Genomic DNA, 13,758 nt, shown 5'->3' with positions numbered 1-13,758 from the left:
TTTACTAATTATTTTTATTCATATATAAATATTATTATTTTCCTTACTAATTATTTTTACGCACATATTTTTTTTGGTAGAAAAGGAAAAGAAAAACGAACAACAACAAACTACCCAGGAATTAGCCTAGGGAAGCTATTTTACATATATTAATTATTCGAACACCTATTATTTTTTATTTTCCTAATGATTTAGGTCCTTTTACATAATTTACAATATGGCTTTATATATATAATTATAGAACTATTAAACAGAAATAAATAATATTTGATAAAAAAAAAGAGAAAAATAAGAAATTTTATTGATATCAACAATAATAATACAATTATTTTTTGGGTAATTAATTTATTAGTCCCTATATTTTGACAAAACATACTGTTTAGTCCCTGTATTTTCAAAAACACATGGTAAGGTCCCTAACCTTTTTCTTAGTGAACTGTTTAGTCCTTCCGTCCGTTTGTTAGATTTTTTACCATTTATGACTTCGGAAATGAGTAAATTACCATTTACTATTTACCTTCAAACTTCAGAAGAGGAAATACAATTTAGAAGAAGAAGCTATTTGTGTGGAAAACAAGAAAAAGAACAGACCCAATGCTTACGAATTTGAACGATTAAGAAGAAAATCAAGAAGAAGAACACTCAAAGTTGATTTCAGATGCATTAGAGTTTAAAGGAAAGGAAAATAAAGGAAAATGAGAACGCAAATCCAAATTGACTAACAGAATCTTCATGAGAGTCTAATGTTAGGGACTAAACAGTTCACCGAGAAAAATGTTAGGGACTTTACCGTGTGTTTTTGAAAATACAGGGACTAAACAGTGTGTTTTGTCAAAATATATGGACTAATAAATTAATTACCCTTATTTTTTACATATTTGAAAACAAATCTAACCCGTTTTCTTAATCTTTACAGGAAAAAAACATATTTGGTGGAGATTCTTTTTCCTCGCTTTAAATCTGAAAGCAACTCCTCCGTATCTCCCGAAAGTAGGGTCAAAGTCCACATCCAATCTAGCGGTATCCATTCTTTTTAAGTGACGGTCATTCAAAAACACGTTATTTTTATTGGGTTGAAGCCCATTACAAATTGGGTCCAATACATTTCATTTCGGGTCAGTCTAAAAATCCAGTTGAGGAACGGGTCGGGTCAACTTTCGGTTCGACTCCGGTTAAACTTCAACAGCAGGTTTAGGGTTAGGGTTTTTTCAAGTTAACATTAACTCAAAGTAAACTGATCTATGGTAGTCCACTGATCTTATGGCAAGCTGAAAAAACAGACATACTCCTCCAACCAAATGAAAAAGAAAACGAAGAAACGCATCTTAAACACCAGGTTTAGATTACAAGGGATTTAAACATCTTTCAAGAAGATTGCAAGCATGAGCTTATCCTAGAAATAGAATAAGGTAGGAGAGAGACCTGTGCATCCCTTGACTCTTCTTCATCTATGTCCTGTTTTGAGGGCTTTCTTCTCTGCTTTCAGCTATCAATTGCCTCAGATTTCCTTCTAATCATTTCCATTGCATTAGCTTCAGGATTTCCACACCAGCTGTTAAGTCCTCAAGGTGAAGAAGCTGCTAAGCTTCTTGTTTTTTCCCCTTTTAGACCTTGTGATCTGCAAATGGAATACTCGCTCAAGACAAATGTCTATCTTGACAGCAGCCTTTTGCTTAGAAGGAATGCAGCAACATCACCTTCTTGTCAATGCATTTTCATCCCCTCCAGCCTCTGATATTGCCACAAGTAATTCCTAAAAGCAGCATTACCAGTAATCGTTACAGGAACAACATCCTTCAAAGAAATGATGAAACCGACTTCGATCTCTTATGATTACTTTTCTATTATAAACCCCTGAAACAATCTTAGCAAAGTTGTGGCAATCAACACATGTTCGAATGTTCTTTGCTATTCTGATTGTTGTACCAGGTGGAGTCACAAGAACTCCAAAAGCAATAGCCAACTTCTCACTATGATAAGAAAGCACATGTCTTTTCTCTTCATCGCCTAAATTATGTAGTTCAGATGTTATTTCAGCAACATAACCAGCAATTCTGAGCTGCTTATTAATCTCACCCAGCTTTTCATAAATCTCATCTTTTAATGGATGAGAAACATCATCCACAACAAACTCATGAACCTCACCTTTCAATTCAATTGAACTACATCCCGGAGTAGTTTGAATTCCTTTCTCCTGCATAAACTTTCTCAGTTCTATAACCTTCTCCCAATCACCAACTGAGGAATATATATTCAACAATAAAACATAATCCCCAGCCTCCTGAGCCTTAAGTTCAATCAAATGCGAAATAACACGTTCTCCAAGGGTAAGATGGTGATGAATTCTACAAGCCCCTAGCAAGGTCCTCCACATTGTAGAATCAGGATGGACCTTCATTGACATTATAAGCTCATAAGCTTGGTCGAGCTTACCAGCACGACCTAAGAGATCAACCATACACCCATAGTGATGAACATTAGGAGTCATTCCAAACTCCTGGATCATTTTATTGAAAAGCATCGTTCCCTCGTCAATCAACCCACAATGACTACAAGCAGAAAGAACTCCAGTAAAAGTTTGATCATCAGGCAAAACACCATTTCTCTGCATCTGTCCAAATGCTTCAATGGCTTCTCTCCCATGCCCATTCATAGCAAAACCAGAAATCATTGCACTCCATGTAACCACATTTTTATGCTGCATATTCTTAAACACACCATAAGCCTTGTCCAAACCCCCACACCGTGAATACATTGCTATAAGAGAATTGCACAGATTCATTGCACCATTATATCCATATTCCTGAATGTAAGCATGAACCTTTTCACCAAATTCAATAGCTCCCAAGTTTGCACAAGCCTGAACCAAAAGCAAGCAGGTAACATCATCTGGTTTACATCCAAAATCACCAGTAACCATACCATCGAATACACCCAAAACATCCCTGGTTCTATGATTACGAATTAAACAAGAAATCAACACATTCCAAGCAACAGTATCCCTTTGAGGTATTTCATCAAACACTTTGCAGGCTTCATTGCCTCTCTTGCAAAGAGAATATAAATCCATCAAATTAGTAAGTAATAAACAATCTAATTGATGACCATCTCTTAAAATACGAGCGTGAATTTGCAGAGCACCCACTAAAGAGCAAAGTTTGATAAAACACTTGATAAGAGAGGACAAAGATATAGGGTCAGCAGGTAAACCCCTGAATCTCATTTGTTGGAACATATAGAAGCCTTGAATAGGTGAATTGGTGTTGGAGTAAGCTCTAATCATGGTGTTGTAGTGAAATGGAGAAGGGTTAAGGATTTGAGAGAAAATTAGGCGGGAATAGATGATATCGTGGACTGGAGATAGTGCTGCACGGGACAAGAAAGGGAAAGAGATGGCAGGTTGTTGAAGGAGAGAGGATCGAAGAAGTTGGGCATGTATTTGGAGCAAATAGGATTTATGAGTGCATGATTTAATGAGGGAAATCAAGTGGGCGGAGAAAGATTTTTCTGTTTGGTTTGTGAGGTGATGCTTATGAAATTGAGTGAAAGAAGAAGAAGAGTTCAATTTCAACGGATTTTTTAATTGAATCATTGCGTTCACTCCAATTTTTGGCAGTAAGAAATCAGCTTACCACTTGAGAGCTCTCATATTTCCAATGACTTGTAGCTGCAAAAGTGACGGCAAATGTATTTATTAATCGGAAACTGGTTATGTCTTCCGCCTGAGTTCAAAAATTCGAAAATAAAATAACCCGAGTCAACTCGGGACCCACGGGTCCAACTGCAACCGAGATTATTTCGGTTTTTTTATTTTTTTTATTTTATTTCACTTAGGGAGCTTTAGCATTTTTTTCAGGGTCCTATATTTTAATAAAACATACTACTAAACAGTATCTATATTTTAAATATAGGATAAGGTTTCTAATCTTTTTTTCGATAAACTGTTTAGTTACTAACATTTTTTTTATAACTTGTTTAGTCTATGCCGTTAGACTCTTATGAAGATTATGTTAGTCAATTTAAATTTAAATTAAAATTTATTTAAAATAAAAATGTAATATCTTAACTACCCTTTACCACAAAATCAAATACTAAGACTATTATCATCATTGTTTCTCATCTCTGCGTTCTTCTTTTCCTTTATTTTCATTTCCTTTAGACTCTACTGCATCTGAAATCAACTTTGAGTGTTCTTTTTCTTGATTTTCTTCTTAATCGTTCAGATTCGTAAGCATTTGGTCTGTGTTCTTTTGCTTGTTCTCCATATAAATAGCTTCTTCTTCTAAATTATGAGCGCGAGTTGTGAAAGAAATAAATAGAGGTGTGAATTGCTTTTGACTGATAAATAGCAAATGGTAATCTGGTCACTAACAAATTCATAAACGGTAAAAAAATCTAACAGACAGAAGGACTAAACAGTTCATCGAGAAAAATGTTAGGAACCTTACCGTGTGTTTTTAAAAATATAAAGACTAAATAGTATGTTGTGTCAAAATATAGCACCTAATAAATTAATTACATTTTTTTTTCTATATAAATATCTTTCTGTAAATTTATAGATTAAGAACCTCACCATGTCGATTTCAAAAAAAAAAAAAACCTCACCATGTCGCTTTCATTTAGTTAGTGTTTTGTGATTGCTAATTCTAATTGAATTCTAACTTTTTCCATTAGTTTGATTGGTATCCTATTTGAGTTACGTCTAATACACAAATAACCCCATGAATTTGTTCAAATGTTGGAACTGCCCCCCTCAACTTTCAATTGTAACAACTTACCCCTTAAACTTGTCCAATTGTAAAACATAACCCCAAATTGGGAATTTTTTTACCCCGTATTTGAAGCAACCGTAAAAAAGTTTCTCCGGATTCGTATCACGCCAAAGATCTGATTATCATACTCCACGAGCGTTGCAGAATTTGTATTTCACGTGTTTCTTCAATTGCAGTCCATATCAGAAATTTGAGGTTGTGTTTTACAATTGGACAAGTTTAAGGGGTAAGTTGTTACAATTGAAAGTTTGAGGGGGCAGTTGCAACATTTGAACAAGTTTAGAGGGTTATTTATGTATTAGGCCTTTGAGTTAAGATGATTTTGATCATCATTATCAAAACCGGACTCATGAAAAAAATCGGAAAAAATAGAAAATCAAACTGAGTTCAAAAAATCATATGAAAATTATATTTCTAATCAAATTTAACTTTATAATTTACTACAATATTAATAAAAATTATACTAATACTAATATTTTTTAATACCAATTCATTATATTTTGAGATATTAAATTAATAAAATATGATACAAATAATTTTTTTTATTAAAATTCAATGTATATACAAATTGAAAAGGAGATATACTTTTTAAACTAAATAATTATTATTTTTTATTAATATTTTATCATATTTATAAATTATATAATTTTTCAGATTTTTCAATTTTATTTGTATATATTTAAATCTAAATACTAATTGAACTTTATTAATATTGAGAAGATGAAAAAAATTATTTTATGATATTTATCTAAATATAAAAAAAATTAATACTAAACATTTTTTTTATATAGTTTGTCTAATTTCTCGGTTCATCAAGCACTCCTTAGGTGGATTATCTTTAAAGTTTTTTTTGCGTATGCTAAAACTCAAACTCGAAATCTAGATTAAACGACCTGATGTCCTTAACCACTCAAGTCAACCTTAATTAGTAATGCTAAACAATATTTTCATTATTTAATTTATAAAATTACTATATATCTATATACTTCTACCTAAAAGCTGAAACACATAACAACTCATCAAAAAATAATGACATGTTAAAATATATAGATAAAAATTTATATTTTATAATTATTAAAAGTAAAAGAAAAAATCAGACAATAAATTGACATTCATTTCATTGTTTTATCTTCTCTACGAAATCCTTTCACTTTTCTCAATTTGAAACCTTCTCATATATTAATTGATAATTACTAAAATTAAAAAATAAATCAAATAATCAATTCTCTTTTATTTCATCATTTTATCTTCTCTACTTAGTCCTTTCATCTTTCTCAAATTGAAACTTTCTTCTTTATTAATTGTATTAATTAATTACATTAAACTCCCTCTTATTCTTCATTTCTATAAAAAAAAAAAAAGTAAATGATGAAAATGAGATGAAAAAACTGCTAATTGCTTTAACTGAATTGGAATCTAACATTGAATGACCAAATTTCATTTGGTTATCAAGGTCCGTGTGAACATTACTGTAGTAATATTCACATGGACCCTAATAACCAAATGAATGTGGTCATTTACCGTTAAATGTAGGCTGATTAAATATAAGTCATAGGATGCTTTGAATCTTCACCCTATGATTTCAATCGATCTAGATCTAACGGTGAATGACCAAATTGGTATAATTTTGTACTAATTGGTATATATTAGAAAATATATAATATAATATCCAAACTAAATTTCTTGATCCAATATTTAGGATTATAAATGAAGATCTCACTTTTACTAGTAAAAACCTAAATACATGTATTATAAAGACCTAAATTAGCTGATTGATAATAACGGTTTGTGCAAAAAGACGAATAAAGGCATTAATTTTGGCGTAGGAGAAGAGGGAGTCTATCTATTAGGGTTAAAGAAGTCCATTAATTTTAATATTGCAAAACGCTAATTGAAAAGGCTCATTTTAAGAGCTTTTTCTAAATTAGCGTTTTCATCCAAAAACTCTCTCCCAAACATCTCTCCACCAAACACTCCAACTAGCGGTTTTAGTGGTCAAACCTCTAAAGTTGGTCAAAACCGCTCTTTTTATCCCAAAACGCTCTTTACCAAACAGGGCCATTGTATACAGCCACAAAATAATAAAATTTATGGCGACTTCGTACATAATAGTGGTGGTTAATTTCGCCACAAAACTATTATCATTTGTGGCGAAAACATCTTTCGCCACAAATAATAATAGCTTTTGTGGCGAAATTTGTTTTCACCAAACTTACCTTTAATGACGCTCTAACGCTGGTGACGATGTGGCGAAATATTTTTCGCCACAAAAAGCCTTTAATGGCGAAAATTTGATCTTTTGTGGGGAAAAATTTCCCCACAAAAAATTTGTTTTCTTGTAGTGTGTGTATGACATGTTTTTAGAAGATGATTAAGAATATGAATTATTTAAAAAAAATTAGTAATAACATATCAATTTTCTTATGTGTCATTTTATTAGCAATCAGCTGAGTTTTACCAAATATGTTTAGATAAACAGTCAATCAAATCAGCTAAATAAAAAAGTAATTAGTTAACAGATAATGTAATCAGCTAACAAGTAAACTCTATTTATCAAACAGTGCATTTTTATTTATACAAAACACATTTCTCTTTTAATGTCATTCTTGCCTCTATAATATTATTGCCAAAAGAACAAGGTTTTACTTCGTTCAATAAACAATTATTTTTTTATTTAGATTATTTTTATTCATTTATGTATTATAATTTTTATTTTTATAATTTATTTATTAATTAATTTAAAACATGTCCATATTAGATATTTGGGTAAATAATTTATTAGTTCCTATATTTTTACCTACCATGCTATTTAGTCCATGTACTTTAATACTACATTGTTTAGTCTTTAATTTTTATTCTATTTAACATTTTAGTCCCTCAAATATTTGAATTATTAAATAGTTTAGCCCCTCTTTAAGAGACTAAATTGTTGAATAGAACAAACATTAAGGATTAAACAGCGTATTATTAAAATACGATGACTAAAGAGTGTGTTAGGTAAAAATATAGGGATTAAGAAATTATTTACCCTAGACATTTTACGTACTAATAGCAACCACTAATTACAATTTTACCAAATCAATCAACTAATAATAAACAGCTAACAACTAACTGCAATATCAAGCTATTAGCTAACTGTTGAACCAAACATGCCCTTAAGTAGAATTGTAACTCTTAACAATAACTACAAAATTATTGTCACAAAACCGCTTACTCGTTTATAATAATTAAAACAAATATTTTTTTTCACTAAAGACTGAATTAGGGGTGTTCATCGGTCGTTTCGGTTTGAAAATTGAACCGAAATAACCGAAAACCAAATAGCCTAAAAAAAACTGAACCTAACCGAATAATAATAAATAAGCGAACCGAATTATTTCAGTTAGTTCGGTTCGGTTATTCGGTTTCCTTACATTAAAAAATCGCATTAACAATTATTTTTATGTAAGGTTAATATTACATTATCGAATGATCATATGGAGTTAAGTATGTCAGGCCTTGAATCCGCCGAGCCAGCCACCATACTAGGTGAATCTGTCAATCCTCTTTTCGTCTCCAAAGCTGTTGCCAATGGAAGCTCCCAAATCACTGGCTCAACAGGAATTGGGAGGTCTAATGAGGTTAGTAATTCAAAAACTTTGGTTGAGGGCCCAATTGGAAAATCTATGGGAATCAATAAGTTAAATTTGAAGAAACCCAAGGTTAACCCTAAAAAGAACCAAAAGTCTTTGGATTCTTGGGATAAAAGGGGACCTGCTGGTACCTCGTCAAGGCTCTCAGAAGTCCCGAATAAATACCTAATCTAGGGTGTGTGCCTGGGGTTTGTAGTCTTCCGATCTGATGGACTTTTTTGTTTGGAATGTTAGAGGTGCGGCTAGCAAAGCTACCCGCATCCATGTGAATGATCTTATTAAACAGTTTAACCCCTCTTGCTTTGCTCTTCTTGAAACCAAGGTTAGTGGTGCTAAAGCAGATGAGGTGGTTAAAAAGTTTAAGAACTGGAGTTGTGTCAGATCTGAAGCTACTGGTCGGGCTGGAGGGATCTAGCTTTTTTGGAAGCCAGGTCGTGTTAAAATTGATATTATCAGTATGGATAAACAATTCATTCATAGTAAGGTTTGCTACCCTGGTAATAAACCTATCTTTGTCACCTTTGTTTATGCTGATCCTGTTTTTGCTAACCGTAAGAGGCTGTGGGAGATTCTGTATTCCATTAGTACTAGCATGGTGGATGCTTGGATGGTGGCTGGGGACTTCAACGATATTGCCCTTATGAGTGATCAGAGAGGAGGGGGTAATCATTATGTTAATCGGTGTCTCAATCACAAGCAGAATATGGATTTATGTGGGCTGTCTGACCTGGGTGCCGCTGGTCATAAGTTTACTTGGAAAAGGAATAGCGTGTTTGTTAGATTGGACAAAGTTTACGCGAATGTGGCTGCGATTTATGGTTTCCTCGAGGCTAACGTGCTGAATCTCCTGTTCCGTCATTCTGACCATTGTCCTATCCTCATTAAACTAGTGAAATGTCATCGGCCTAAAGGAAATAGACCTTTTAGGTATCTGGTTGCCTGGGAGTCCCATCCTGAGTTCAAAAATTTTGTTAAAAACAATTGGCAACCTCATGCTAATGTTCTCCTTGCCGTTGAGGGGTTTAGGAAAAATGTAGTGGGATGGAATAAAAACATCTTTGGCCACATTGTCAGAAGGAAAGATAAACTTTTGAGAAGAATTGAAGGCATTCAACGCAGTTTGGAGACCCGCTTTGACCACAGTCTGAACTGTCATCTTAGATCTCTCCAAAACGAATTAGAAGCTATGCTTAGACAGGAAGAGCTTCTTTGGTTCCAGAAATCTCGAAAGGCTTGGATTAAGGATGGGGACCGGAACACCAGGTTTTTCCACCTTTATACTATTATTAGGAGGCAGAGGAATCGTATCGAAGCCATTAAGGATTCCAATGGTGATTGGGTCTATGAGGATGAAGATATTCATCGCCTGGCCCTGGACTTCTATAAAGACCTTTTTAAAGAAGATGTGGTGGATCTGGATAAAGCTATTTCTGGTACGTCTTTTCCTAGGTTGGAGGAGGATACTATTAAGGACGCTTTCCATCCTATTGACCAGAAGGAAATTGATCTGGCCTTCTCTAGCATTGGAGCGACCAAGGCCCCGGGGATCGATGGTATTCCTGCTTGCTTTTACCATAAACACTGGGAAACTGTGAAAGAAGGCATTTACAGTTTTGTTAAAGGTGTTTTTGGCGGGTCCAATGATATTAGGCTGGTTAACAAATCCTCCTAGTTCTCATCCCTAAAGTGGATAAACCTTCCTCCTTTTTACAAATGAGGCCGATTAGCCTTTGCAATGTGTTGTACAAAGCTATAACTAAAATTGTGGCTAATAGACTCTGGCGTATTCTTCCTGAGATTATCAGCCAGAATCAAGGCAGTTTTGTTCCTGACAGGCAAATGATGGATAATATGGTCATTGCACAGGAGATGGTTCACTCCATGAAGATGAAGAAGGGTAAGAAAGGGATTGTGGCTCTCAAACTGGATCTGGAGAAAGCTTATGACCGATTAAACTGGAGTTTTCTTCTGGATAGTTTGAAGAAAGTTGGTATCCCGGATAGCTGGAGAAGATTGATCGAGGACTGTATCTCTTCTCCTATCTTTCAGATCCTGATCAATGGGGATATGTCTGATGAGTTTTCTCCCTCCAGGGGTATCCGTCAAGGGGATCCTATGAGCCCCTTCCTTTTTGTCATTGCTATGGAGAGGTTGTCTCACCTGATCCAAGAAGCTGTGAGTAAAGCGAGCCTCCACCCTGTGTCCATCAACAAGTTTTGCCCTCCTATTACCCATTTGTTCTTCGCTGACGATGTGATGATTTTTGTGGAAGGGAATGAGGAGCAAGTTGGAGTGGTTATGGATATCCTTAATTGCTTCTGTGCTGCTTATGGCCAAAAGATTAACATCCAAAAATCTAGAATGCTTTGTTCTAAAAATATGGATAAAGGAGTTTGTAAAAAGCTTAGTGATATTTCTGGTATTCCTCTTACCCACTCTTTAGGTAAGTACCTTGGGGTCCCTCACCATAGTGACAAAGTCTCCAAAGCCTCGTTTAAGGAGACTCTGGATAAAGCTAATGGGATGTGTGCTAGTTGGAAAGCCAATTCTCTTTCCCTGGCAGGCCGTCTTACCCTTATTCAGTCGGTCAACTGCGCTGCTCCTAATCATATCATGCAGATTGCCGGAGCCGGTTCTTGAGGAGCTTGATAAGATTAACCGGCGGTTCCTTTGGGGAGAGTCTGGGGAGGGGAAGAAGATTCACCTTGTCCCTTGGAAGGAGGTCTGCCAGCCGAAAATGTTGGGGGGTCTTGGGATAAGACAAGCGAAGGATAATAACAAAGTCTTATCTCTCTCTGGGTTCGTCTTCTCTGTGGCAAGTACCGTAAAGACAAAATCTTTGGGGGCCCTAAGGAGAGAGTTGTCAATTGTTCTTTCCTCTGGAAAGGGCTTAGTGATGTGTTTGCAGAATTCTGCTTGGGGGTTGGCCTGGAGGTGGGTAATGGCAATTCAATCAGTTTCTGGAATGATACCTGGTTAGGTGATAAACCGTTATTAGATGTGTGTAGATCCCCTCCGCCTATTAATGTCTGTAATTGGAGGATTACCGATGTGGTGGACTCTGAGGGGAACTGGATTTGGTCCAAGTTTGAGACCTTCTTTAACCTGGATACTCTCCTTAGGATTAGGGGGGTGAAGATTAGTAATCAAGAGGAGGACAAGGATAGGCATTGCTGGGCCCTTACTAACAATGGTATTTATTCCTGCAAATCGGCCTTTGAAGCCTTTTCTCCCACCAGGTCTGACCCTCTCTCTGATACTTGGAAATCCATTTGGGCCCTTAGAGTCCCTTACCGTATTAGGACTTCCTGTGGCTGGGGGTTAAGGACAGGTTGCTTACTAACTCGGATAGGCACAGAAGGCATTTGGTGGCTTCAGGAGCTTGCAGTAGATGCAGAAGTCATATTGAAACCTTGTGCCATGCTCTTAGGGACTGTTCTAAGAGTAAAGAGGTGTAGAAAAAAATCCTCCCACACCATATTCTTCCCTCCTTCCTTGCCCACTTAGAGCATAACTGGTTCTCTGAGGGTGTGAGTGGGAATTTACTGGCTAACATGGAGCATGGTGACATTTTCTTTGCTATCATCTGTCACCAAATTTGGAAATGGAGGAATGAGGAGATTTTTGGTAATAAAACGGTTTATATACCTAACATGGTGGAGTTCTTCTCGAAAAAACTCTCTGTTATTAATGAGAGTTTCAAAGGGGATTCCCTTGCTTGCTCGACCCGGAATAAAGCTGTTCACCTTCTGGGTTGGAGCAGGCCGAGAGAAGGGGTGGTTAAGCTAAATACGGATGGCTCCTGCCTCAATGATGGGAAGATTGCTGCCGGAGGTGTTCTTAGAGATATGGGGGGCGCCTGGCTGTCTGGGTTTACCCAGAACCTTGGGTTGGGCTCTTCCTTTTCTGCGGAGCTTTGGGGCATTCTCTCTGGTATCAAGCTTGCCAAGAATCTGGGTTTGAAGATGTTATCTGTTGAATCTGATAACATGGAGGCCATCAATATGATTTCAGACAATCATGTTATTTGTCGGAATAGCCATAACCTCATTAGAGCTATTAAAAGACTTTGCTCCTCCTTTGAGTTCATTAAGTTCAGCCACATCTTCAGAGAGCAAAACCGGGTTGCTGATCGCTTGGCGGCGGCTGGTCATTCAGGGTTGCTGGGTGTCACTACCCTTTCTGAGCCTCCTTCCTTTCTCTCGTCTCTTCTTTTAGAAGATAGGATCGGAGTCAGCCTTCCCAGGCTGATCCCGGGTTAGGTTTCCTTTGTTTGTTTTTCCTTTCCTGTTTCCACCAAAAAAAATATTATATAGTTAAAATATAAATTATAGTGTATATTAAATTAAATGAATCCAGGAGATTGTGTATTATATCGTGCGTATAGTCTCCTGGATTCAGTATAAATTATAGTTAATTACTTTTATATTAGATAATAATTTCAACAATTTATTACTTATTAATTGTTTAATATAAAGTTAACTTATAATCAAGGAAAATTAAGTTATACTAACTAATAATTAATCAATCTAATTTCTAAATAAATTAAATTTAGTTTGGTTGGTTTGGTTAATTTAATAATTTTGATTTAAAATCCAAACTGGCCGAATTTACCAAATTATTATAAAAAATTAAATCGAACCTAATAGACCGAAAAACCGAATTGCTTCGGTACGATCGGTTATTTCGTTCTGGTTCGGTTTTTGCACACCCCTAGGCTAAATTTGATCCTAACGTTTTCGGTGAAGTGCAAATTTGATCCTAATATACGGAATGATCCAAATTTAACCCTAACGTTTCCAAGCAAAATCAATTTTCAGCATACGGTATCAAAATTTTGAAAAGACTGGTTTGACTGTTATTTAACTGTCAATCGGATATTTCAAACATCAATTATGACACTGTTTGGCAAAGTGAGGTTTAAGGTAAAATTAAAGGTTTAAACTACTTTTAGAGGTTTTGACTAATCAAACTTCTAATATTAAAACCACTTTTAAGGGCTTGAACCTCCAATAGACTCTTAGTGCACTTTCTAAAAATAATATAAATAATTGATTCTTGCTGATTTAACAGTGACTAAGACATATCATCTCCAATAACAATCCTCACATTCACTCCTTATTTATTATTTTATCATTAAAATTATTGATTTTGTTATATTTACCAATAGTGAGATGAGTGACATTCCTCAATAATAAATTATTAATAAAAAATAAAATAATGAGGTACTAAGAGTGGAGAGATGCTCTCTATCTCTATTAACAGAGATGATATAAAGACTTTTAGTGATCTGATGAGCTTAATTTTAACTCTTCCCTCTCAAATTTTACCTTAATAAGCAAATTAAGAGGTTG

General features: G+C 35.0%; 1 protein-coding gene across 1 annotated transcript; it reads right to left on the bottom strand.

Annotated features, from left to right (window-relative positions):
- Positions 1–360: 360 nt before the first annotated feature.
- Positions 361–3,812, bottom strand: LOC136232296 (pentatricopeptide repeat-containing protein At3g47530). The gene has a single exon (XM_066021360.1). It carries the CDS (start codon positions 3,590–3,592, stop codon positions 1,766–1,768), a length of 1,827 nt encoding a protein of 608 aa, XP_065877432.1. The 5' UTR covers positions 3,593–3,812; the 3' UTR covers positions 361–1,765.
- Between the last annotated feature and the right edge of the window lie 9,946 nt (positions 3,813–13,758).

This window comes from Euphorbia lathyris, chromosome 1 (assembly GCF_963576675.1).
Source record: "Euphorbia lathyris chromosome 1, ddEupLath1.1, whole genome shotgun sequence".
In the NCBI taxonomy this organism is placed as follows: Eukaryota; Viridiplantae; Streptophyta; class Magnoliopsida; order Malpighiales; family Euphorbiaceae; genus Euphorbia; species Euphorbia lathyris.
Note: the sequence above shows the minus strand (reverse complement) of the source record. Positions and strands in the feature narration are given on the sequence as shown.